Here is a 27,922-nt window from a genome sequence, read left to right on the forward strand (position 1 = left end):
AAACCTGAAACTTTTTACTTCCTTTAACTCTTGAACACTTAATTGTGCAGCAACTGACAGAACGCATCCTTTTTTTTCGACTCTGAACCCAACCAAAATCATTTCTATTCCTTACTGATGATCAGAAGGAACGAAAAAAGCCAATCACAGTTGTTTCCTAAGGCAGGCATGACAAATTCCCTATTAGCACCCTGTCTTTACTAATACCAGTAATTACTAGGCACTGGATTAACAATCCAGCCAGTGGTCACACTGTAAAAAATGGTAAAGGGGATAATGGGTTAGTGGCTGTCTGACTAATGGAATAGCCTATTAAATGGAACAGTGAGTATTTAAATATCACTGTTTTTACACCCTGGCCTTCTTTTACTAGATAATGCCAATTATCCTACCAGATTTTTTACTGAAAGTTTCTTTGACTTTTCTGAAAGTTAAAACTGGTGAACATTTCTGCCTAGGCTCCCTGAAGTTATTCTGATTAGTCTAAAAACCATAACATAAAAACAGTGCGATATTTGAAATCATAGGAAAATTAAACAGTTCTCATGGCTGTTCTCATCAAGTTTATACACCTGCAGTTACCTTGATTTTCCTGGGCTGAGTTGCAGTCATTCTGGAGGTGATCACTTGTGTGTGTAGTGAGAATTACCAGGAATTGGATGCCAGCCCATTGATAGGCACCACACACACACACATATACACATATACACCCAGAGGCAATTTACGGTCATCAATTTACCACCCCAGCATGTTTCTGGGACGTGGAAGGAAACCAGAGAAAGTGGAGGAAATGGTCACGGACACAGCAAGAACATGCCAAACTCACACAAATAGAATAGTAAGTCGAGCTCAGGATCGAAATGGGAAGCCTGGAGCTGTGAGACAGCAATGCTACACGCTGCATGACATTTTGAAACTCATCTAAAAGTCAAACACTGTCATGCCCTTCAGTGCTCGCTCCAAAGCTAAACCATCCAAAGGTTTTGACTGACAAATTGGTAGACACGCCTCCTCTGACTAGTTCAATATGGTGGGTTTTTTTTTTTTTTTAACGGTTTACAGAGCCTGCGGCACGACAGGCATCAGGGTTTTTCCACGGAGCAAATCTAAATATAACCTAGCGGAAAATAGAAAAAAAGTTTCTGACTTATATGATTATTTTTGACCCAATACATGATCTTATATTTATTATGTAATACCAATAAGTCACTAGGGACTCGGGAGCCATTTTAACAGGCTGCCGTTGCTTTTTGCCATTTCATAGTGTTCTGAATTTATTCCTGCAGAGTGTGAGACGATGGCAGAATTTCAAGTGTTTACTTTCACAGCACTTTACTTCTAAAAGTAAACTTGAAAAAAGAAAAAGTTTCAAGGTGTGCCTAAATATTACTGCTGCTGTAAATTCGGACTCTAAATGATGTGGCCTAAACGTTATTAGCATTTTACTGTGAAACATCAGGCTCTGTGCATTTCAGTTCAGCTTTGCCTCAGCTGTGTAATTCCCAGCATCAACACTGTCAGTATTGTGTGTGTGTCTTGGTTGGACTGTTGAAATCCCATTGGTGAAGTGAGCACACTTTGTGAACACCAGCACTCCATATACTTATATCAAAGGATTTTGCCTTGCCAGTTACCACAGCGACTGTGCCTATGTGTCATACATGAAGAAGAAAGTGCTGATAAAAAATACATGACAAGCATGTGTGTGTCTTCACCTTTTGAAGCCTGTGCCTCCATGACCCAACACACACTACCATACAGTGCAGGTATCTTTCATGCAAGCTCCATAACTCCCAAAAGAAAAGCATTCAGACTATCATCCAGAGATCAGCAAACCCCATGATGCTCTGGGCAACCGATAGACCTGGCTCTCTTTGCAGGAGGTATGGCATTACTCTGTCATCCTTGTCAATCAGAATTATACTAGTCAGTCATAGGCAGTTGTGTGGAAGAGGGCAGATAATATATTTTTCCAAATGTGTTATGGTTTATAAATGTCTGGGAGATGGCTTCAGGTGTCTCAGAGGAAGCACATGCTAACCTTCAACCTCCCCAGGGTGATTGCTTGCTGTGTGAATGGGAAAGGCTGAGTAGTGGGCAGGAAATGTTGTGGTATGAAGATATTGCACCACAATAAGCATCCTATGGTCATGATCATTGTTATAGTCATAGTCACCTGACCATTACACCCATATGTGCTTGTTGATATCCCAGTTCAGAATTAAACCCCCTTTAGCTAATAACCTCCACACTTCTGGGAAGGTGTTCCACTAGATTTTGGAGCATGGCTGTGGGGATTTGTGTTTATTTGCATTAGTGAGGTCAGGCAGTGATACTGGGATGTTTCAGTTTAACCCAAAGGTGTTCAGCGGGGCTGAGGTCAGAACTTGGGCCACTTGAGTTTTTCTACATCAGACATGGCCATCATGGACGGCTTGGACAGTTCAGGTTTGTTTATGTTATGTCCTGTGCCGTGTGCTTTTGTTTATGTTCTGTTTTCTCAGGTGTTTGCCCCGCCCAATCCTTATCCCATTTCCACCTCTGCACACCTATTCCTTATGTGTCTCTAATTATCTCCATGGGAACAAAAACCAGACCCAAATGCAGAGATAGAAGGCAGACGAGGGTTTTATTAATAAAGTAACTAAACCAACAGACACAGGAAAACACTAGGTGTCAAATGAAGGTAACAAAAATACAAACATAAGATCGGGAGGTAATCAGAGGAGGTAACAAAGGGAGGTAATCAGAGACACATAAGGAACTGGTGTGCTGAGATGGGAACAGAATAAGGATTGGGCGGGGCCGAACACACATGAGAACACAGAACATAAACAAAAGCACATGGCACAGGACATAACATAAACAAACTCTGCCAGAACGCCCTCTGGTGCTTTGGCAGGGAACTTTCCACGCCGTCCATGACACTGGCAAATGATATCTTCATGGTTTTCACTTTGTGAACAGAGGCATTGTCATGATGAAACATTTTCATGGTTTGGGCTAGGTTTTTAAATTATAGTGAAGTGGAATCTTAATAGTGCAGCAGACAAAGGCGTTCTAAAACATGGGTCCAAACTTTGGTGAAGAAGCAAATATGGGTGCTTCCACACCTATAATTCATTTATAAAATCTCACGATACATCCCAGTTTTTATACTAAGTGCAATATGTGTGCAATCCTGTGTATTTTTATATTTTTTATTATGTATGTATTTTATAATTTTTATTTTAGTGTGCTCGCTTCACTGATTCTTAACCCTTCTTTTTTCAATCTTTCACAGTTTTATGTTTAAAAGCGCATGGCTATTACAATATTCAAGAAGAGAAAATTATACAGGTATGAAGGTTCTTACCCTTCTCTCCCAAACCAAGCTAATTAAAGTAAAGTATCCTTGGATTACAATAAGTATGAGCTAAAAGATCATTCTGTTATCAGGGCACAACTATTTGTTAATATTAAAAACAATTAGAAAACCGACAGTATTTTAAAGAATTAAGCAAAAAAACGTATCCGAAAATAAGTTTTAGATATAGGTTTTAATTGAGTTCTAAATGATTGCTTATTGCAGAAACAACTCCCCTAGCTCTGTTAGGAAATTCAGAGCTCAACCTGAGGCAGCCATCATGCTTATACTGTGATCTGGGTCTCTAAGTGCTGCATGAAAAACTGGAGCAGGATTCAGACATTTCACTTAGAATTCAGGTCTCAGCTTCTCCGCCGGCGCTCGGCTAGTAGATAAAGCCTGCTTTGATTTCTGCTGCCCAGTCTGCTCTGTAAATGGACTATCAGCTGCACAGAGCAGGACGCTGATGCCTGCTGTGTGAACATTATTTAAAATACGTTGGCTTGCTGACCGAGTTGTATCCATTAATCATCGACGTATTCAGCGCTATTTTCCTGCAGACTTCCATATCATCAATAATCATCCTAACATAGTGGGCATCTGAGTGTGGAACATGGCACCCACTTACAAAAAAAAAAGGCTGATGCTTGCTGGAGGAGGAAAGATTAATGAACACAACAGCATCAGAGGAAATGGAATAAATCAATCAAAACTTTCAAACTTTCAGCATAAGTGAGTGTAAGCCTCTGATCTGAACTCTACAGTCTATTAGGGCTTACTCCTATTACCAAATGTCATTTTAAACAGGAAATTTTTAGGATTAATAGATGACATTTGAAGTCATTACTGAGATAAAGAAGAACAAGCAGTTCTTTTTTTTTTTTTTTTTTGTTTTTTAGAAAATCATGACCCTCGTACACTTTATTCCTTAAAGTACCTCCTCTCCAACCAAGCTAATGCCATGACCTTATAGTGCCCCTGTACCTGTGATGTTATCAAATATGAACACATTATTCGGGCTGAACAGGAAATGTGTTTATGTCAGACACAAATAAAGATTTTTTAAAAAAAGAAAGAAAGTTAAACACACAGGGAAAAAAAGGTGCAAAAATTTCACATGGTCCAAAAATGCAGACCAAACAATGATAAGTACCCTGGAAATATGCTGATTTAATGATGTGTCTGGGTTTGCACTTGATCTTTAAACATTTTTTAAAAATAATAAAAATCATAATGAATAAATAATAATAATAATAATAATAATAATAATAATAATTATTATTATTATTATTATTATTATTATTATTATTATTATTATTATTGTTCAAATGTTTCTCAAGATCATCAGTTTTAGGCCCAATGGTTATTTTCAGAAATCAAATTCTGTATAAATGTTTTAGTTTACTCGTGATTTGCTGGGAGAGTAACAAAAGAAAAAAACTTTAGAACAAACTTTCTTTTTTCTTTTTTTTTATTTAGCAGCTACATGCTTGTAAAATGTATGAGCTAAAAGATCCAGCCTTGCAGAGATATTAGACAAATTGTCAGCATGCACCTGTTCGATGAATCAGACATTTAATTTCTTTCCGGTTCTCCAACTAAAGGGCAAGAGGGTGGAGTCTTCGAGTTAAAGGTTTCTCACCAGGTGACAGAGAGATGCACGGTGTCGGACTCGGCAGGGGAAACCCATGCTGCTAGTTCTAATGAGGCTGTTGTTGTAATTAACTACCATGAAGCAGTCTTATAGGATAGATCTCAAACTAAATCTGTGCTTCGGCGATGCTGCGCTTTCCAAACATTGGGCTATATTTGAACGCTGTCTTCTAAATTAAAAATTCCTGCCATTTTCATTAAGCCTTATTAATGCTTTTAAGTACAGTGCATAATTTAAATAAATTATGGCCACTTCTGTCAGCCAAGAGGAATGTGAGACTATATCGGGCTATAAGGTTCACCAAAATTGGAAAAATGTTGTTTGGAATTCCTTTACTTTAAGAAAAATCTCTGCTTGGCTGGAAGGAGTGGAACTGGATGATGTCTTCTGTTGTCGTAACCAATCAGCCTCAAGGATTGATGCTTTTCTGCTCAGAGTGGTTATTTGAGCTACTATGGCCTTCCTCTCAGCTCACAGAACATTTTGTGAAAACTCTAGATTCTATTGGGTGTGAAGAAACCTCTTTTGGGTTTGAAGAAGATTCTGAAATGCTCAAACCAGACAATCTGGCATCATTCGGCAGACACCCTTATCTACTTACATTTTATGTCATTTTTATACAACTGAGGGTTAAGGACCTTGCTCAAGGGCCCAGCAGTGGTGGCTTGGTAGACCTGGGGTTTGAACTCATAACCTTCCAAGCAGTAGACCAACACCTTAACCACTAAGTTACATCATCTTTTCTCCTGTATCTGCATGATTTTATGCACCTCCACATGATTGGATAACTGTATAAAATCATGCAGATATGGGCCAGTAGTTTCAAGTAATGTTCACATCCACCATCAGAATTTGGAAAAAAGAAAAGGATCTCAGTGATTTTGACTGTGGCATGCTGGTTGCTGTCAGACGCACTGGTTGAGTATTTCTATAACTGCTGATCTACTGGGATTTCCACATATAACAGCCTGTAGCGTTTACTCAGAATGGCACATGAGCAGCAGATTTGCAGATGGAAATGCCTTGCTGATGAGAGAGGTCAATGGGCAAACTGGTTGGAGCTGACTGGAAGGCCACAGTAACCTAAGTAAATTCTCTGTATAATTGTGGTGAGAGGAAAACATCTCAGAATGCAGAAGATGTCGAACCTTGAGGTGGATGGGCTACAACAGCAGAAGACCACTTCGGAATTCTCTTCTGTCAGATGAGAAGAGAAAGCTGAGGCTGTAGCGGGCACAAGAATCATCAAAACAGTGCAGTGCAGTTGAAGACTAGCCTGCTCTAATGGATCTGGATTTCTGCTGAGGAACACAGATGATAGGGTCAGAATTTGGCATGAACGTACCTGGTGTCAACAGTCCAGGCTGGTGGAGGTGGTGTAATAGCGTGGGGAATGTTTTCTTGCCACACTTTGGGGTCATTCTTCATCATGTGAATGCCAAAGCCTATTTGAGTATTGTTGCTGATCATGTGAATCCCTTTATCCACCTTCTAATGGCTACTTCCAGCATGATAATGCGCCAAGTCACAAAGCAAAACTCGTCGCAAATTGATTTACTAAACATGACTATGAGTTCAGTGTTCTTCAGTAAATCCAATTTGAATCCAGTTGGTCTGAATCCAAGACAACACGTTTGGGATGCGGTACAATGGGAGATACACAGCAGCATGAAATTGCACCTGGAAAATCTGCAGGAACTGCATGATGCAATCATGTCAACATGAACCACAAACCACAATGTTTTTAACATCTTGTAGAATCCATGCCAGGAAGTAAGTGTGTGTGTGTGTGTGTTTGTGTGCTTGTAATGGAGCAGTAAGCAGGGATAGGCTTTGTGATATCTAGCCATTTAATCTGTCCGTGCTACATAGCATTTCAAAACATATAATACACTGAAATAAAAAACAAAAAAAAAAGCTATTTTTAATGCAGTATTTTGAAAGCAGTTGTCTCTCGGTATAAACACATACACCTATTTAAAAGGAAAACATTTTAACCATCAAGACCATTTTTTTACAGTTTGCTATACAGATGTCAAGATCATTACTGGAGATTGATTTCTTGTATCTAGTTGAATACTTTAAATCATCTTAATGATGTAATTATATGTACACCAGAATACAAACATTCAGTTTCTTAGAAATGTTTTGAATCAGCAAAAGAGGACTCATTCAAAGAGAGGAATGATGACTGAATTCATTACAGGAAGTTAGTCAGGATTTGATATTTATCTAGCCTAGCGGAAGAAATTTCACTGAAAGTTTTTTGTGGATGTGTATCAAATGCTACTGTTCCTCATGGGTGTGTTGGGTGTTGTCGCTCGTGTCCGTGTAGCCAGCGCTACTGTTGTCGCTTGTGGGAGTGCACTGTCTAGGACTTAGTGCTAAAGCTAACTAATTAAACGCAAAGTAAATAATGCACTAATAAGTGTAAAAATTAGTACCTTGATTTACATTTTACATGTACTAGCTCCATTCATTCATTAGATTAGATTAGCAAAGCGAGCTAGCCAAATGTGCTAATACACTAATACCAGAGAATCTCTGCTACTTCTTTTTTTAAGATTTCTTCGTAGTAACTCTATACACGTATAATGATCAGATGAAGTTCCTTTCTGCACCAACAGGAAATGAAACCGCAGGAAGGAACTAGGAAGTTGTGAGTAGGGGATTGATTGAAAGTCAGATCCCATGCGCCATGGGATTGGCTTGAGAAATTGTTAGAGCTTAGATTAGTCATATCATAGAATTGAAAAACTCACGTCATGTTTATTGCGCTATCGGTTTATTGCTTTCTGCTGTAAACCAAATATAGTACAAAAAAAAATCTCTTTCTATAAGGGTTGGGATGCATCGCTAAGAATTTCAACGAATAGGCCTTTTTTTCCAACCTTGTTATTACCTTTGTGTTTTGTTGAGGTTGAGGTTACTAGCCTCAGCCAGCAGATATATCACAGGTTGTCAGCTGGCAGAATGTGGAAGCCAGCAATAAATTGCAGCGGATTGAACAGAACACTCAAAAATGACTATAGCAGAGCCAATAAACTTCTGAAACAAAAACTGACTGTAATTCAGTTTGCTTTCTAAACATGAACCAGAGCAGCGTCTGTATTAAACGTACTCTGTTGTAGTTTATCCAGCCACATGATTTTATGGAAATTATTTAGCTGGAGAGACTAGCTACAGGACTACAGGCAGTTATTACAGAGTCACTAATCCCCCTTCACAGCAACACAGCACTTCCACTTCATTCGGTTTTTTTACATTGCCATGTGCTTTTGTTTTGTTTTATGTCCTGTCTCCACCCCTGTCTTGCCATTTCCTGTTTTCCGCATATTTCACGCTAAAGTTCACCTGTTTTCAGCTTCATTCTTGATTTCAGTATCAATTTAAACCCTTCTCTGTATTGTCTTCATAGCAATGCATGCTTTCCTTTGCTTTTCTTTAGTAAGCCTATATTTTTTTCAGCCTGTCTTAACCTTGTCTGTTCTTGCTATGTCTTTTGTGTCCATAGCCTGATTCAGTCCAGTTTTGTTTTGGATCTACCTTTTTTTTTCTTTCTTTCTTTCTTTCTTTCTTTCTTTCTTTCTTTCTTTATTTATTTATTTATATCTGAGGTCAACAAAGAGCCCACTTGCACCTGTGTCCTCAAACCCTGCCTGTGTCCCTGAGCTCTATGTGACAGGTATTCACAGATTTCTCATCTTATTTACACGCTTTGGTCTCATTAGCCAATTCTAATGAAGAATGAACAAAACAGTATGTGTCTCACTGCGTCAAAACTCAATACAGATGTCTCACACACCATGGTGCTAGTCGAGAGTGTTAGCATGAGGCACCACTTTTTTTTTCTAAACAAGAGAAACTTTAGACACTGTGTGATTATGCTGAGAATCAGAATTCTATGTTACATGGAAGAGATACAATATACTGTATGAAACTGACCAGCAAGTAGAGAGTGCAGAGCCAGAGCTAGTATGAGAATTTGAGCAAACTCAGCAGTATGTTGTGAAGAGGAATCTGCAGGTAATCTGGTGACTGATGTGCTTTCTAAAAAAAAAAAAAAATCACGTCAGGATTCTAAGCTTTGTGTACTGGATGGACTGGTGGTGGTTATTGAGAGGTTCATAGCTGGTAGGTGGATCATATCTGTCAAGGTTTAGATTCTGGTGATGTGTTTTCATCCATGAAGAGATGTCAGAAAGCCTGCTTTCATATACTGTATGCAGCGTTTAACTGGTTTGAATCGAACCCTGATACAGTCTCCACTTCACAGCGATTCATTTAGGTTCACTCGGAGGCAGACCAGAAAGAACTGATCCGAGAGCGTCTGAGCAAGGTTGTCTCAGTAGCTGTAGTAAGTGTATCGTGGGTCGATTGCACTGAGAATATGATTCGATGCTGAATTAATTCAGCCTTCATCAAGTTGACAAATCGAGCTGTTCATTTTGGGTTGTGAGCATTTTACTTGAAAAAAAAAAAAGAAGAATATTTTGTTTTGTTTTGTTTTTTTAAATTATATATTGTGAGAAACCATCTAAACCAAATAGCAAGTAAATCAAAAAGTATTGATTTTGCTCTGATTTGGACTCTACAAGCTCAGTAACAGTTCTGAGATAGGAGAAGCCAAAAAGTCTGTTAACTCTGCTCAGTGAGTTAGTATGTATGAAAAACAAGACTGGACCAAGACCTGAACCCTGAGGAACTCCTGAAGTAAAGCTGTGAGGTGATGAAACGAAACCTCTGCATGCTACGGGGAAGGATCGATCTTAAAGATTTGATGAAAAAGCCAGGTCAGAGTGTAGCTTCTAAAGCCCAACCTAGCAACAGTGAATATAAGGATCTGGAGATTCAGTGTTTCAAAGGCTGCTGACAGAAGCATGAGGAGAGAGAAGGATGAGGCAACAGAAGGTTGAGGAGGAGTTTGCACTGTTTTGGTCTTCTTGGACAATTTAGATCATGGAGTATCCTGGTGATGTGGCTGATAGTAGGGTGTGGCTTTAAAATACTATTTGCGCCAAGCCCGAAAAAATTAGCATGGCAGTGTGCAGCTCTACTTATTCAAAAAAAATTTTGTGTAGTTCTTCTGTGAGTTTGATAGCTGTCATATATGTTAAAGATACAAACATGCTAGGAGTGGTAATGTGATGGATTAGATAGGACTTGGTGCAGTTACCTGGGCTTGGTGGTTACTGCAATACCCTCTAGGAATAAAAGGTAGGGTAGACTGATTTACTCCGGGGGGAACATCCATCCATCCATCCATCCATCCATCTTCTATACCACTTTTTCTACACAGGGTTGCAGGTAACCTGATGTTTATCTCAGGGGACTTGGGGCACAAGGCAGGGGACACCATGAACAGGGCACCATCCCATAGCAAGGCACAGTCACACAACCTCACACACCCATTCACACCATTCACACACTACAGACAATTTATGGATACCAATCAGCCTAACACTCATGTCTTGAGACTGGAGCACCAGGAGGAAACCCCAACCAGGAGGCAAGAATCAAACCCCCAACCCAGGAGGTGTGAGGTAAATGTGTTAAGCCACCATGGATAGGGAAAAGCCAAAGACAGGGATGAGAATCAATGGATTAACTGGGTAAAGAAAAAAAGGATGAGTACACCGACCAGGTATAACTTTATGACTACATAAAGTATAATATTTTGTTGGTCCCCCTTTTGCTGTCAGAATGCAACAAACTGCTATGCACTATGTATTCTGACACCTTTCTATCAGAACCAGCATTAACTTCTTCAGCAATTTGAGAAAGAGTAGCTCGTCTGTTGGATCAGACAAAACGGGCCAGCCTTCGTCCCCTATGTGCATCAATGAGCCCTGTGCGTCCATAACCCAGTTCACCAATGTTCCTTCCTTGGACCACTTTTAATAGGTACTGACCACTGCAGACCGGGAACACACCACAAGAGCTGCAGTTTTGGAGATGCTCTGATCCAGTGGTCTAGCCATCACAATTTGGCCCTTCGTCAAACTCGCTCAAATCCTTACACTTGCCCATTTTTCCTGCTTCTAACACATCAACTTTGAGGACAAAATGTTCCTTTCCTGCCTAATATATCCCACCCACTAACAGGTGCCATGATGAGGAGATAATCAGTGTTATTCACTCCACCTGTCACTGCTCATAATGTTATGCCTGATCAGTGTACATGGTAATAGGCAGAAATGCATTTTGACTGGTATTGTGAAAAAAATATTTGCTATTAACTCAGCTGTTTGGACATCCAGGGGAAGGCCAATCCAACATTTTGGTACAATTAAATAAAAGGGTTTTGATGTATGTCTTCCTATCTTGACAGATAGTGGGTCATGCTACAGGCTCAAATGTCATGTGGTGCAGGGCACGGTATTACGACTCCCACGTTTAGAGTTGCAAATATTCAGAATTTTTCTCATGAGTTGCTTTCTGACAGTGCTTCATACCTACTCTAACCTATGACCGCTTTTTATTTTCAAGGCAAAAAAAAACATCTTATGTAAACTATAGAGCTCAGCTGTCCTTCAGATGAGGATCTACAGCTTATTATAAAACTAACCTAAGAGAACATGACAAACACTAACCGTGCACACCACAAGGGTTTAAGGGAGCAAGTTCATCCAGGCAGATAGCTGAGAGAGGCTGGTGTTTATTGCCTGTCTGTGGAAATCTAATGAAGGCATGCTCCTAGTTCACTGGCTGAATTCATAAAATGCTGATCTAAATGGTGGGGCAGCTGGTCCCATCTGCCTCTCAGTCTGCCAGCGGTGTCTAGTGCCAAACCTGAAATAACGCTATTACAGGTTATATTTTTGCTCTTCATATCATCACTTTGCACAGCAGAACCACCAAAATAACTTCTAGAGGGAGAGGATTCTCCACTCTGAAGTAATTATTCAGGCAATAAGACATGTTGGAAAAAAAACTAAAGAAAAAAACACTAAATTCAGTGTTAAGGGACACGTTAATTAAAGTATGATATGTGTACACCAAAGAAAAATATAATTATATTTGAAATTTATGCTCATTAAAATCACTTGCCAGACTGAAATGATGACTCAAAACATGATATGCTACTTCAGAAACTTCTGTCTAGACTATGACCATTCATATACTCATTCATTTCCATTATTTGTGTTTAAGATGTTTTATCAGGTATTGTCGGAAGGTGCTGTGAAATAAATACAGATTTGTTCATTAGTATGTAAGCTACGTGGTACTGGACGTTGGTCTTTGAGCATTATTTTATTTTTAATTATGAGTAAATGAGCACAGTTGGATAGCTATCTATTAACTGCTAATAATAAGCTGAAACAGATTAATGTGCAACAGCATACTTTTCAGCTTTGATCCATTTCCCTTATATCAACTCTTAATCCACAAGGTTCTCACCTGGACGAGCCTGGCCTGCTCGGTCTGCAGCATGCTGATCTCCTGGCTGATGCTGCTCTGGCCCTGCCTCAGCGTGCTGTACTCCGCCTTCAGCTGATTAATGTGGGCCGACAGCTTAGCGATCTCCTCGGCCAGTTGGACAAGAAGCCCTCTCTCCTGTCCCTTCACGGACTTCAGGTCTGTGTCATGGTGGCTGAGCGAGTGCAGCAGTGATGTCTGGACCCCCTCTAGTCGTAGGAAGTTGCTGTTATAGTCGGGGCAGTTGGGCTCGATGAAGATGTTAATGCGGGAGCCATCGCCTCTCTCCACTGTCACCAGGGCGTTGCCTTCATCCTGATTGGTAGTGATAAGGGGCGGAGCATCGGGGCCTGAGGGTGCCTGGGAGTGGTTCATTAAGAGGATGGTGCCTGTTACCGTGAGAGCCAGTAGCACGGCAATGAAGAGCAGAATGGTGCACAGGAGGTAACTACAGCTCCTCCTCTGTGAAAGAAAGAGCGAGATAAAGCCAAGTTTATTGCTCGAGATCCAATTATTACATAAAGACTCAGCGTATAACAACAATATCATCTGAGTAGGTGATTATCGCACATTTTGAAAACATTCTATATGCAGAATTTAACTGCTATATAAGTGAATGCTATGAGATTAAAAGGATCATTGCGATGCTTCTACATACCTACAAATTCTTATAGTGCGCTGTGTAAAATGTGCTGCAGGTGCACACTAGTAGATGAGCTCGGGTGGGTTTAGTAGTGACTTCGGGGAAGGCTATAAGCTGATTTCTGTGATTGCTCTGGGCCTGTGAGAGCTTGGCTCTAATAATAAACTACACAAGATGCTTTGTCTGTGCAGCTTCTCCAGCAAGTAGAAAATCCCCCCAGGGCGAAAGAATGTGAGAGAACTAGCGACGATACTAATACAAGTCCTGCGGCTCAATCCATTCCGGTTCAGTTAAGTGTCTGGAGTTGACAACTCTTTTCTCGGTGTGTATATACTACACAAACAATGGCAGCTTGTCACAAATGAAGAGAAAAAGATTTGATGACAAACGCTGAGGCTCAGGGAGAACGAAGCGGCCACGACGGCAGAGCGAGGCCCCACTTATCTGTGTGATGTTCTTTATTTATTTGTTTGTTTGTTTGTTTATTTCTTTACTTTGGAAAAACATGCAGAGCTCATCTCACAATGCCCTGCAGCATCCTCAGCAGTTTCTGTTCCTCTATTTTTTTTTATTTTTTGTAGGTACATATAACAGATTCACAGCAGTGTTCCTTACAGCAGGGGTTCCCAAACTTTAACTGTAAAATAAATCAAATAAAATACTAAAACTTCTTTGACACTTTGACAAATCTCAGACCCTAATGTGGAGTAAAATCAGCTTTTAGTGGTCACCCCAGTGATGATCAGGACAGTCATTTGGTCATACATCGAATTGTAAAATCCCTTGACAGAGACAGAATGCCGTGACTTTGTCACACTACCCTACATGTCATGGATTAGTCTTGTCTTTATGTCACTGGTCCTCAGACAGAGTGGACATAGAATCATCTATTTTCAATCATCAAGTCTCTAAAAAGCCTTTTCATAACCTGAATTTGCTCTGTCATTACCATAATCCAGCTATGTATTTCCTTGTACATGTCTTTTCCTGTACACTAAGTCTTCCAGATGTCTTCAAAGATAAAGGTCAAGTCTTCAACGCTATAGACCTTATTAGACATTTGAGAACTCATTTCCATTTGGAAACACTATGTGGCATTTCAAAGTATTTCAGATAGACTGTCTTGGCACACAGCATATTTTAGTCAAGTATCAAGTCATTAAAAGACACAGTGAACAGTTCCACATTACAGTGCACATTAACCCTGTAGTATCCTAATTAAACTAAATTGCACTCAATCATATTAGCAGCATATATCAGGTAATACAAGTTGTATTTGGAGGTAGATGCGAAAAACTCAGCTCACAACAGCGCATGGGATGATAGTAGACATAGAGTTCTGAATGGCTTTGAAAAAAAAAAAATGCACTTGCTGCAACCAAGAACAGGTGAACAGAGATTTGTAGATCTGAATGTATTCACAAGCTGGAGCTTCACAAGCTGGAAGCTCCAAGGTGCATCTTCCTGCACTCGAGGCAAGAAAAGGAAAGCAGGTCTCCCAAGAGGAGCAACAGGAAAGGTTTTGCTCGATTGCAGAAAGATCCAGTGATAAGTTCCAATACATCCATGGCTGGGTGTCAAAAATAAAAAGCTGGCCATGATCTCAGCATGGGAGGAATCGTATATGCGGCTCTACACTGGCAATCAGTGACACTAGCCAATCGTAGGCGCCTCTGTGCTCGTGTATGCAGAAGAGGGCTGATGGAGATCGTCTCCAAGTGTGAAAGACTACACTGTGACACATTATGAACAGCATTTGGAGGTCTTTGAGCAAGTATGTGGTGGCCCCACCCTCTCCAGTTGGTAGCTGTCATGTGATACTGGAAAGTGGGAGCGGACTGGTAAGGAGTTGGAAAGAAAATGAGGAAAAGGAAGGAAGGAAGGAAATAGTAAGGGATAAAGAAAGGGGGAAAAGGAGGGAGGGAGGGAGAAAGGAAGGGGGTAAGGAAAGTAGGAAGGAAGGAAGGAAGGAAGGAAGGAAGGAATTGATGGCCACATGTATATGGTATTGATATTAAATACTTCATCATGTGGTTATTGTGACTATCTTGATTGGTTGTGGCATACAAGAATGTATCCAGGTGATGGCCCCTAGTGGTTAGGACGATTGAAAAAGGTCTTTTTTCCACTTCAGAAATTCCCATAAAGGCTCAATGATGTTAAAACCTGGTGATTGAGGAAACCATAGAAGGTACTGTTAAACAGCACCACCCTAGTGTGAAATTTTCTCAGTATGAATAGCTGAATTATTTTCCATGAATATGGAAACATCATTAGAAAAGAGAGTTTGCATAATGTGCACCTGGTTTACGTAAAAATTGCCTCACATTTGTTGAAAGTTATGTGATCTTACAAAGCAATCACTGGACATAATGAGTTCCATGAGAGAGCTGCCCGAATCATTATGGATCTCGAGCAGACAGTGTGGGTTGAAGGCTTCATCTGGCTTCCTCTAGAAGCAAATCTGTCCAGAAATAGGAACTAAATGGTCTCATCATACCATATTCCTTTTCTCGTATTGCTCAGAAGGTCAAGGCCATCGAGTTGTGTGTCATTATATGTTGGGCTTTGAGTGAAAAGGTTTTTGATATTACAGCCATCCCATAAATTCCAGCTGCGAGAATGTCGATTCCAGCAATTATTACGTGCAGGAAATCAGCCAGCGAGAATTGCATCTGCTAGGAAATTCTGAGTGCAAATAAAAGCAATGATTAGAGCAGGAGAGAGTCAACAGCAGCTGAGCTAAACATCTACATTCAACATCAAGCCCAAAAGGAGCATAGTCCCATTGGGTCTCTGGAAAAAAGGAATAGAAGCAGTTTCTGTCAGTAATGCCTTGTCTTCCTTTATGCTTGTTGTATGAGTGTTGACAGGCAAAGCACATATTAGATAAGAAGAGGAACAGACTGCAATTCAAGAAATGCAGAGATGCTTATATTCATTAAGAAGCATATGCCATTGCTGCTTAGTAAACCATAGCTTTAAAAACAGCCTTGCTGCTTCCATTTTGCTTGGTACAGGCCTTTCGAAGCTTACTGAAGATCGTATTAATTAGAAGGACCACATACTTGTTTACATGCTTCCTTTTATATCTTCTTGTTAAACATCTTTTAACAAGAATTGCGTGAATTAGTTAAGACACTCGGCATACCTTTTTTTTTTTTTTTTTGTCCTGACAATGTCTTCCAGAAATGTAGGAATTTAAATGTTCTTACAAAAACCTAACAAACAAAACATAAAATGTGTTTTTTGTGAAGTATCTTCTTTATCTATTTAAATAAGGACAGCTTGAACACAGTACCTTGATAAGTATTCGACATTTTTCTTCCCATTTGATATAAATAATAAGTTAAGGGTGTTTAAAAATGTTTTCTATCTTAACAAATAATTTAAAAAAAAATTAACCCCTTGGTTGCACCTATTTTTGCAAGTCCTTTGGGATATGTCTATCAATTTTTTGCATAAGGATTTTGATAGTTTTGTCCATTTTTCTTGGATTTTTTTTACCATCACTCAAGCTGGCAGACTGAATCGAGAACAGAAGTATACAGGATTTTACCACATTTACCACACTGAGGTTTGGGCTTTGACTTTGTCATTTTAAAACTTTCAAATTGTTTGTTTTAAATTGTGGCTTTCCACAGTACGCTTATGGTTTCCGATTTGAAAGGTGAACGTCTGCCATTTTCTACATTGGAACAAGTCTTCTCCTAGGATTTCTCTGTATTTAGCTGCATCCATCTTGCTTTCAACCTTGAGCAGCATCCTGGTCTCAGGATACTAACGAGATGATGCTACCACCACCATGGTTCACTATGTTGATGACGCTCATATGATTATAATGAGCAGTGTGGGATAACACTTTGTGCCAAGACTTAAAAAAAAAGTTAAATATCAGACCAGAGAACTTTTTTCCATAAGTATTCTGAGTCTTCTTTTTCAATAATCTTTGGCTCTTTGATATCATTTTTTTCCCCTCACTTTCATAAAGCCCAGCATTCTGGGATTATCCTTATGTACAGCTTCTCTCCTCTAAGCCTTAAATCTCTCCAGCTCCTACAGAGATACCTTTGGCATCCTGGATGATTTTCTCTTTAATGCTCTCCATACCCAATGGCTCCACTGTTGGTGGACAGCCTTCTCTAGACAAAGTCAAATTTGAAGCTGCTCCATGGACTACTTAAAGTTTTGGATGTTTGTTACCATACTTTATTTGGTACCTCTCCAAAACTTTGTCCTAGTCGTGTCTGAAAGCTTTTCATGATGCTGTTAACTCGGAGGCCATCCAGGAACAGCTTTATTCATACTGAGTCTGCATTGCACTCTGTATACACCTCCGTTCGCCTATTTATTTCATGGCTCTCAAACCCCACATAGCATAATCATTCTTTAAAAAATGTAAACAGTATTGATATCCTGGCAAATTGGTATGCCAAGGAATCAGTGGTGTCAAGAGCCTCATAAGGGCAACTCCAGTATCTGGGATAGTGAGGATAATCCAAAAGAGACAGATAAGCATCTTATGCAAACCCTAAACTGCATTCAAAAGAAAAGCACTGATGATAAAAGCCCTTTATATTTTCTTTCTGTTAAGATGGTTCCTGTTCGTCTATATGTGGCCCTGTGATGGACTGGCGACCTGTCCAGGGTGTACCCCTGCCTTTCGCCCTATGTGCACTGGGATAGGCTCCAGCAGACCCCCGTGACCCTAATTAGGAATAAAGCGGGTATAGACAATGGATGGATGGTTCCTGTTGATCTGACAATGGTGACTAGCTGAAGCCCAACCATACATGGTCATTACTTTTTTTTTCTATCTGAACTTCTAAAGAACCTTTACGTGCCAGCAGGGAAGTTAAAACAATATGAACTGACACAGAAGGCAGGGAGGGCAGAGGCAGAGCGAAGGTCAACTGCACTGACACATGAGGGAAGACTACACTACGGTGGCCATGATTACTTATTCAGAGAGGTGAAGGTAAGGTGTCAGGTTCACAAAGAGAGGAGAGTTGCAGAGAGAAGCCCTGAGTCACAGATTCACCTCACCTTGGCTTTTGATGTAAAGTTAAATAAAGCGTGGTGCACTTTGAAGTAAAAAAAAATGGTTGAAGAGATGGATAGCTTTGGTAAAGAGCCTTAGCTTTCTTTGTACCTGCCATACTGATTCATTTTCTCAATTCCTTTCCCATCTAAACGTGAGCTTGAATTATAGGTGAGTGGTTGCAAAGATACCCATTGAACATCATCTTCTGTCCGTCATATCATACGGTACTCTTCAAATCGTGATCCAAATGCAGCAGGATAGTAAAAACTAAGCTCCCAAGAGGGTGTTAGAAAAGTCTCAGAAAAAGTCAAATTATTAACCATTTACCTTTTTCCTGATGATGTTTGGCTTGGTGAGATTAGAATAACGTCACAAAATTTCTTTTAAGAGTTGGGGGAAATTGGTCTTCTTCACCCTCAAGCATGTGGTAAAGCTTTAAAGTAATTCAGCAAAAAAATGGTAAAGCGAATTCATTACAATCACAAAAGATTTGCGGCCCTGCGACTTCCCTCGTTTTTTTTCTATTCACTTTTACTTCATGCTTCCAAAGTAAAACAGTACAAAAGACAGTAGGGAGTGAAAAGATTCCTACCCCTATGTGTTACAACACATGCACTCTAAGTACTGCTGTGTCAGATTACTAACCCAACTGCTGTTAGGCAAAATATGTCAGATACTGTGGTATGTAGGCTGTGGTAGCTTAGTGGATAAGGCATTAGACTGTGGACAGGTTGTGAGCCTGAATCCCAGGTCCACCAAACTGCCACTGCTGGGCCCTTGAGCAAGGCCCTTAATCCTCATTTGCTCAGTTATATAAAATGAGACTAAATGTAAGTCTCTCTGGATAAGGGTGTCTGCTAAATGCCAGATATGTAAATGTAGATAGCCTTTACCCCATCAAGTCGGGTCGGGTAAACATCTTTCACTAACAGATATTATTTAAGTGGTCCAACAGAGGCATTGAAATGTTGGTGTTGTTCAGGTAGGACTGCATCAGGTCTATGTATATTGTTAGGGCTTTTCAAACACTGCTTGCAAAGCTTTTTAAAAAAAGATAACCAATTGTCCTAAATAAGCAAGAGTCAAAACCAGAAGACACTAAACTGAAAAACAAGATAAAAAGGAAACAAGGTTTGGGCATAATGTATTAAATGCACAAAATGTACTATGTACTATGGCACAGCAGGGTATGAATAAACAACCTACTCAGGGATGAAATGCAGAAGAGGTGAGGTAAAACTTTTCAGAACGGGGACAGGGGCAGGACTAACACAGAAACCAAACATATATTGTTTTGAGATCATCACTCTTAAAAGCCCTAATGCTGAGAATGGGAATTTGTGAGACGTCTTCCTTGTTGGTCCACCATGTATGTAAATATTTAAAGACTATAACAAATCTTTTTTTCATTATCGAGCTCTTTATCTTTGTCATTTCCAGCCGCAGGACTGCTGTTAATTGAATATTTTGCGGTCGGTATACCGTTTCTCAATCCAGATTTGTCCTTGTCATTATCAGGAATTGCTGAATAGGTCATTTTCATCTATCTGATAAATGCTTCTCTACTATCAGCATCACCAAAGAATCATCGCCCTTAAAAAGGATATAGGTGGGTGGAATGACAAAAAACAAAGCACACACACGAAGGATCAGGATAGAGTGACGGCTTTTGCTGCAAGGCAATTAAAACCGTTTTCCGTCATAAATGTGGAATTATGGTATATGCATGCGATGAGATAAGATAAGATAAGATAAGATAAGATAAGATAAGATAACTTTATTAATCCCTGAGGAAATTTGTTTGCCAGATACTGCTTCAGATTCCAAGAAAAATAAATATAAACGAAATATTCTTTATATACCAAAAGTATACAAAGGTACAAAAAAGGTTCTAGGGAACTAAGAACACATTGCACATACTACACAGAGCATGGTATTGCACATGTAATATCATTGTAATTGATATAATGCACATTGTAATTATAACATTAACATATAATCTATGACTCTAGTGACAACTAAATATTTAAGGTGTACTTTTGGGGATCCAAGTGTTACAGTACAGACTAATGACAGACTGGTAGAAAGAAAATTAAAGAATGAATGAATGAGAATTGTGCATATGACCTGAATTATATGTCTGCTTAGAAACTAAAATGTTGCTGGATTTTGTTTCCACACGAGGTAATATTTTCCTGGATAATGGCTGTAGAGCTGGATTAACTGTAGGACAAACAGCAAACTTCATATATGAGAAAAATGAATGTATGAAAAGCTAGCAGAGAAATATTTTTCAAAGAGCACAGTGATATGTTGGCAACCATCTATTTAATGTACCAAACACCTTAAGTATGGGCTGCTCATCACGAGTCGAAAATATAGAACTTCTGGACAACATGTTAATCTTGCTGATCTTGTCCAAGCATATTTTTTCTTATCAGGCCTTTAACATGCACAAACACAGCTGCTTTGGCAGACTTTGCACAGGCTGATGGGAGTAGTAAGATATGCAGCAGGTGTTTTCTTCTCCCTGGTGTACAAATTTACATGACATAGAGTTTACAAGAGCAGGTCAAAAAGCGTTGCAAAGAAGCGCTGTAATTATAGCAGCAGTACAACTCCATGCTTGAGGAGTGACCTCTCGCGTTCTTGAAAACCAAGCTCTACTGCACACTGATATGATAACAGCATCTGGCAGGTAGCATGGCACTGCACTGATAAAAGCTGAAATCTTAATCTGCGAAATGCATCGGATGTGCTATAAATACTGAACAAGCTCTGCAACTCTTGACAGAAAGCGAAACGTCATCCAAACACACCGATGGTGCTCAGAAATCAGAGCAAAGTGCAAAAAAAAAATGAAAAAAGGTCAGGCTCCAGTTGCTCTGTAAATTAGACCTGGGCAGGGACCAAATCCCTGAAAGCAACATCTGTCACCCTGGATTATGACGGCTCCTATGTAAGACCACTCATCCCTACATTACCCAGAGGTCCACTCTCTGAAAAAAGCACATAAACCACACCATGTAATATGGATTATATACCAGATAATATGGACGGTTGCAATGGATTAGCTGGGGTGTGGAAAATAGCTTTACAAATACAAAAATTCCTTATGGTTTGCAGTGGGTAGTAATAAGAAGCAAAGAGGCATCACACTGGCCTAATTGTAGCTCGTTCGATGCTTAACAGAGCGAATGCATGACAGCCTGGGAAAACCCATCAGATGTCACTGTGGATAAATGACAGAAAATGGGAATACCTACCTGACAGGATCAAACTCTCCAAAGTGTTCCAGAGAAACAAACTGTATAAACATTACATTACCTCTGTTCAGATCCACTATACACAATAGTTTAGTGGTTGAAGATAACACCTTCAAATTTTTCATGCTTATGAACAAGCACTCGGGGCTTAGAGAGCAGAAATGGGTTTGATATCACCGTTTACTTTGAAAAACATTTTTTTTTAACATTTCTATGAATATTTTGCCCTAAGCAAGCTAAGAAATACTTCTAAAACCACAAAGTCTTGAATGCCTCATTTCATATGAGCCGTTAACCACCACTTCAGAGTGTGACATGACAAAAGAAATACAATGTGAACATGAGCAGAAATTTCTTTTCTTTGGAATTTTATATTCCCCTCCATAAATATGCAAGCGTTTTTTTTTTTTGTTTTTTTTTTACTGATTATAGGCATATCTTTCACACATGAACCAGGGAGAATTCTCAAGACTATTATGAGCTCATACCAGAAAATTGTGTGACAGGAACATGACTTTATGTCTGAGAATTGCAAATTAGATTCCTACAAACCAGCACGGATGCAACGTTTCTAATGAAGGGCAGAGAGAGTGGCGGGTTCGGAGGCAGAAACGCTTCTAGTAACTTTGTAAATTCATATAAATGGCAAAATACGCCATACAACAAAGTGGGCTTAGTCAGTTTAGCAAGACACACACACACACACACACACACATTCATATTTCTCAGTGACAAATGTATTGGCTCCACTGAGAACCAAAACCCCAAAACATCATCTTGTGTCTTGTGCATGTGTGTGTGTTCTTGTATAACTGTTTTTGTACATGACTAGAATGCAAGTTGTCTTGCCTTTGGACCCTGGTTAAAAGAAAACAACCACTTGGAAATCCATTTGGGATTTTTTTTTCCTGATTGCATTTCTCAAATAAAGTGGATGCCTCGGGAGATTTACCTCATTTTCCAAGAAAATTGTGATGAGCTTTTAACATTTGACAGAGGCAAAATGAAGTGAGTGATACAGAGGCATCTCTCTCTCTCTCTCTCTCTCTCTCTCTATCACTGTCCTTGATTAGGATGCTGGTTTTGGACTATTATGTCCCAGGCTGATGAAATGACAACTCGTTATGGCTGTTGAATGCTGGCACTAATTGGTTTGTCCACACCTGATTTCTATCTTGGTGTCCACAATCCCAGATGACAGCTGTCAAAGTCACTCTGAGGTATTAAACAAGCTTCCTGTATGAGCAGCTTTCCTTCCCTTCTGCTATTAGCGTCAAACTGTGAGCTCCACCCCCTTAACTCCGGCATGTTCGGTGTACAAGTCTTTGGATATCCTTGAACAGAGGTCAGTGGCATTTTGTGATTTCGTCAAAGGCAAGCCAAGCATCAAAAATTCCCAAAAGCCTTGTGGAGGGAATCAAGACGTCACACTGAATGTATGACATACTTATAGTAAAGGGCACATCGTGACTGATGAAAGCTCAGGATTCAGCTCTAGACTTTAGTGAGAGGCAAAGAGTTAAAATGTTTTTTTTTTAATATTGTGATTTTTTCCCACATTTATTTACAGTTGTGCCACAGAGCCTTATATGGATGAGTTCAATAATAGATTCCATGAAGCCACTGGCTCTGGTTTAATGACTATAGAAACAATGTCTGGATAATATTACCCTTTAACTTTTCACTGCTTCTCACCTCCTGGCCCAAACAGTAATTGTGCAAATGGGCCTTTCATTGTAAAAGTCATGCTTCATCGCATAGCACAATAAGCCTCCAGTAAATTGCTATATGCTTACCAACTTCTGTCCTGTTTATTGATGAGTTCACATTCACTGCAAAAATTATATGCTAGTGATGAACATCGGAGGAATCTAATTTTCTCATTTTAAAATCAGTATGAAACCGATTTCTAACAGTATTACTTACTCACTCATGATATACATAGATTTGGCAGCTAGTTAAAACCCTTAAAAAGAGACTAGCCAAACAAAATGTGAAAACACCTAATCACTAATCACCACTGTTGCCCACAATTGATCACTAATCAGTATAATTCCCAACAACCAATCACTGTTCACTGCTGGTCCCACAGACCAATCACTGATCATCAGTATTCCCAGCAAACAATCACTACTCACCAATCACAAATCAGCATTATTCCCAGTGACCAATTACTGAGCAAAATTAAGTTCAACCGCCAGTTGCAATACCTCTTGATGACCAATCTCTGATCAGCATTGTTCCCCAATGGCCAACCACTGATCACCACTGTTTTAAAATCGATGTTCGGCTGTGTTGAGGTCTGGTGAATATAAAGGTCATAGCATATGATTGACATCATCAAGCTCATCAAACTATTCAGTGAGTCCCATGCCTGGTGAATGGGGGCGGAGTCACGCTGAAAGAGTGATCACTCCTATTAGAATACAAATGCTTTTGGAGCTAAAATCATTCAGAGGAATTTTCTCTATTGTTTTGAAGTCTCTTTAAGGAATACATGTGGATCCAAACCAGGCTGGAAAAAACAATACCCCCCTCAACAGCATGACATCATTTAACGACCTCAGGTGCAGCTTCCTGTTGAGAAAAAGAAAAGGCTTCCACTAATAAAATCATCCATGTTCACAAGATAGCTAAAGATTATTAGTCAATATTTACTGGCGTTATATATTATTATTTGTGCAGTGATTATTTAAGGATTTTTTTTTTTTTTATTCTATTTCTAACTATAGCCAACCTTACCTGGCAGGATTTCTGCAACATACTGTATTTGCAGGGAATACTCATAAATCTTCACTCCAAAAGACAGACAGCCAGCTAACAAGTGTGAATTAAGGTTAACTCATATCTCATTCTGGCACAAGATCCGGTGCGGAAAAGCTGTGCAGTCTGTAAAAGGGAACGATCGTGTGTGTAAGCTGTATAGCAGTATATAAATGCCCTAATGAGCAAATCCTTCAGAGCCAACAGACTAAGCCGCATTACAGAGGGTGAACTGCTTTAGAGTAGGTTCCAGCTGTGTTTATGCTCCCCTGTGGTGTACACACACACACACACACACACACACACTCACACAAACACGTGTGGCACTCTGTAATGAAGACGCCGGTTTAGACATGCCTGCTCACCACTACTGCGTTCGCTCTTGAAGGAACCACACGCTGTTCCCCATCATTGCTTGAGAGACAAAGTGGTGCTTACAGATGGAAATCAGATCCAACACCCTCTCAAGCTCTTGCTCACATTGATTGGTCCTGAAAGACAGATGCTTTCACCGAGTGTCCTTCGGGAAAGGTTCTGGGTCTGGATAAATAAAGCAGCTTAAAATTGGAACTCTAATTTAGGATCAGGTTTCCGGTTTTCAGGAACTGCACTTCTACCAGGTTTGGGGACAATTCAATTTTCTTCAGACTATAAATTTCGTCAGTAGAGTATATTTATCTTCTTAAAATGTCAAGCGAAATTAATTGGATCTGTCGCTGTCTCACAGACTTCTACATATATTTTAACATATATTTCCGTATTATATTGGATGAATGAGGAAAAGATTATAACGTGTAAGGAAAAAGACACTTGGGGCATGCTGTTAGAGGAACAAAATCAACAATGCATGAAGAGGACTACGCAGAAGTGATTACTTTCTTACAAAAGTGCACCACAGCAGTTTGTCAATGATTCCAATTCGGTGTTTATTAAAAAGCAAGGATACTCTATTTTTTTCTCCATTATAGTTACGTTCAACGTTGTAGAACGTCCAACGAAACCAATTTGTTCCTGTTATCCCCAGCCTCTCTATCTTTAAGTTAAAAACATAGTAGGCTGTCATGTTACAAAAAAACTCCAAATTGTATCATCCTCCATCTTCACAACTCTTCTCTGTCTGAAAAATGACAGCTTTAGCTCTGACTGTTACATATCACTGACACTCCAGACTCCTTCTGAAAATGTTAAATGAATCTCACTCTCACAGAAAATATCACTGTATCAAAAAAAATGTGCACACTTTCTTTAATCCTTTTTCTTTTGTGGCTCCCAGTCATGTGATCCAGAGTGTTAATGTAACCCTGTGATTTGCCTTACAACTGACATTATGTCAGTCCCTCCAGGATTTCACGATTTTATGATCAAGATATACTATAATGAACCAAATGGCATTCCATCCAAGAAGAGCTTATCATTCACACTCACCATCAGACTCTTAGTGTAGATTGATACCATTTTGATAAACAATCACCTTCACGCAATCCTTCTCCCTTGAGTTCCGCTCTGCGTGTTCAGTGTGTGATTTTCTCTGCCCTCTCTTTCGTCACACTCCGATGATGGATATTTAACACGCGGCAACGGAGGAGCAAAAGCCGTCCGTCAGCTGGAGACTCGGCCACATTTCACACTCCTCCAGAATCAGTCGACTGAAACCAAGACTTAATTACACACGCAGCTCTAGTTTAGGAGTCACCACTTTGAGATACAGTGAAGCCTGAGATTCATGTTAGAGGGGAGGATGAGGATCAGGCATCTAGCGATTCATGCAGAAAGCCCTGACCAACCTGGATGCCAACACATGCGAGATAAAATGCACACATTGCTACATTACACATCCATTCTGAGACTTTGAGTAGTTTTGGCATTACCAGAGGCAACTGGCTTCTTTCTGGCTTTTCACCTCGCAAGCTGATCCAACAAATCGTGCAAGTCCAACTCTGTAATAAGCTTGGATTCAATGACCAAGAGTAACAGCATCTTGTCATTTTCTTGTCCATTTTAATCTGACCCAGAAGGGAAAATAAAGCTTCTCTAGCTTCTACTTTGCTCTTTAACTTTTCCTTAAATCAAGATAGTATGGGTTTATGTTATCGATATTGATCAAGTTAAAAAAAACAGTTTGGATGCAAATGACCACTCACTAGTTAGACATTCAGACCTACACACCAATACCATTACTAAACTTATTTCACATATTCATTGCTTCATCATATTCTATTTATCACCTTGTCTGTGGCAGCACAATGACCAAATCAATACTCTTCAAATTAATTTGTGGTTAAGGTGTTGGGCTACTAATTGGAAGCTTGTGAGTCTGAATCCCAGGTCCACCAAGCTGCCACTGCTGGGCCTCTGAAGAAGGCCCTTAAGTTGCTCTGGTAAAGGGCATCTGCCAAATGCCAGAAATGTAAATGGCGATCAATGCTCATTGAGGACTCCTTAGTCTCCAGCACCTCTGGGCATGTCCCTTTTAGACTGGGTCCATAATTCATCCCTGATTTTTCTGAACAGTGGTGCCTAGCCCAATTTTGTTGACACAACATGACAATGCCCCTGTGCACAAAGCAAGCCCCATGTAGACATAGTTTACCAAGGTTCATGTGAAAGAACTCAAGTAGCCTTAACTCACCCCCACTGATCACTTTTGAGATGCACTGGAACGCCGACTACTAAGCCTGACTTCACAATATGCTCTGTGGGTGAATGAACACAAAACCTCCACAGCTATGCTCCAAAGTGTAAAAAGCCTAAAAAGCCATCTACTGGAAAACCTTACAGGAAGAGTGGAAGTTATTATAAGAGCAAATGTGAATACATCTGGAACGGAGCTCACCTCACAAACTCACCCAGCATATCGACAAAGTCCAGCTCTTTAACAATGACAGCAGTCACAGAATATTGAGTCTTCTTTTGTCCATTTAACGTTGTAATTCGTTTTTAAATATATCAATAATTGTAAGTGAATTTTCCCAGAGTTTTCTTTTCAGCAGCACACTCAGAGTGGGTTTATGATTAGCTGCCCCCCCCCATTACTTATCTACAGTAGCTTCAGTTAAAACAATTATGAGCTTAGGAATATCCAGGCATATCCAAGAGCTTCATGGGAAAAACACACAAATCTGAGAAAAATGTGTGCATGGAAAAAAAAAGAAATTGATTTTCACAATATAACACATTAGAACATGCCAGGAAACAGAGCCCATGCAGCATGATTCCCAGCCACGCAATCAAGCTTACTATTACTACACGATGGGATTTTTAATTGGCATTCATTTTGGCGTTCTTGAAAACTATTCCCTAGAAGTTTTCACACAACTTATAAGATTCTGCCAGGGAAAAAAAAAGTAATACTTTTTGTCCACAAAGCTGGAGATTAAGTTAACCTCAAAGCATTAGTTGTACTTCGTACTAGGTGGCTGATGAATAGAAAGCACTGTGATTGTCTTCAGCCTGAGCTTTAAAAGTCACTTCATTACAACAAAAGCTGTTTCGCCTCAGGAGCCATCCACACTGCTGGTTCAATTTCTAAACTCTAATAGCTGCCACAGTTTAAGCTGACGCAAGTGATATTAGCAGTTCTTGGCAAGTTCTTCTACCAAACTTAACCATCAAAAGAGGCTGTTTTCTTTAATTAACCACTTTTCAAGCTGAAAAAACACACTTACTAATGCAAACCAGTTCAACGGTTTCCATTGACCATTTTCTCCATCCATATCTAATGATTTGAGTGTTTAATGGAAACCAATAGTCTAATTCTCAGACAAAAGTTCTCTGTATAGTCCGAATA

The 27,922-nt window shown here is 39.7% G+C and overlaps 1 protein-coding gene across 1 annotated transcript in view; it reads right to left on the bottom strand.

Annotated features, from left to right (window-relative positions):
- LOC131352632 (fibrinogen C domain-containing protein 1-like) overlaps positions 1-27,922 on the bottom strand; it is an 88,681-nt gene that overhangs the window by 54,566 nt on the left and 6,193 nt on the right. The window contains exon 2 of the mRNA XM_058388887.1: positions 12,402-12,881. Within this exon, the coding sequence (XP_058244870.1) occupies positions 12,402-12,881 (480 nt within the window). The remainder of the gene's footprint in view (positions 1-12,401; positions 12,882-27,922) is intronic.

The sequence above is a fragment of the Hemibagrus wyckioides genome, linkage group LG05 (assembly GCF_019097595.1).
Source record: "Hemibagrus wyckioides isolate EC202008001 linkage group LG05, SWU_Hwy_1.0, whole genome shotgun sequence".
Lineage (NCBI taxonomy): Eukaryota > Metazoa > Chordata > Actinopteri > Siluriformes > Bagridae > Hemibagrus > Hemibagrus wyckioides.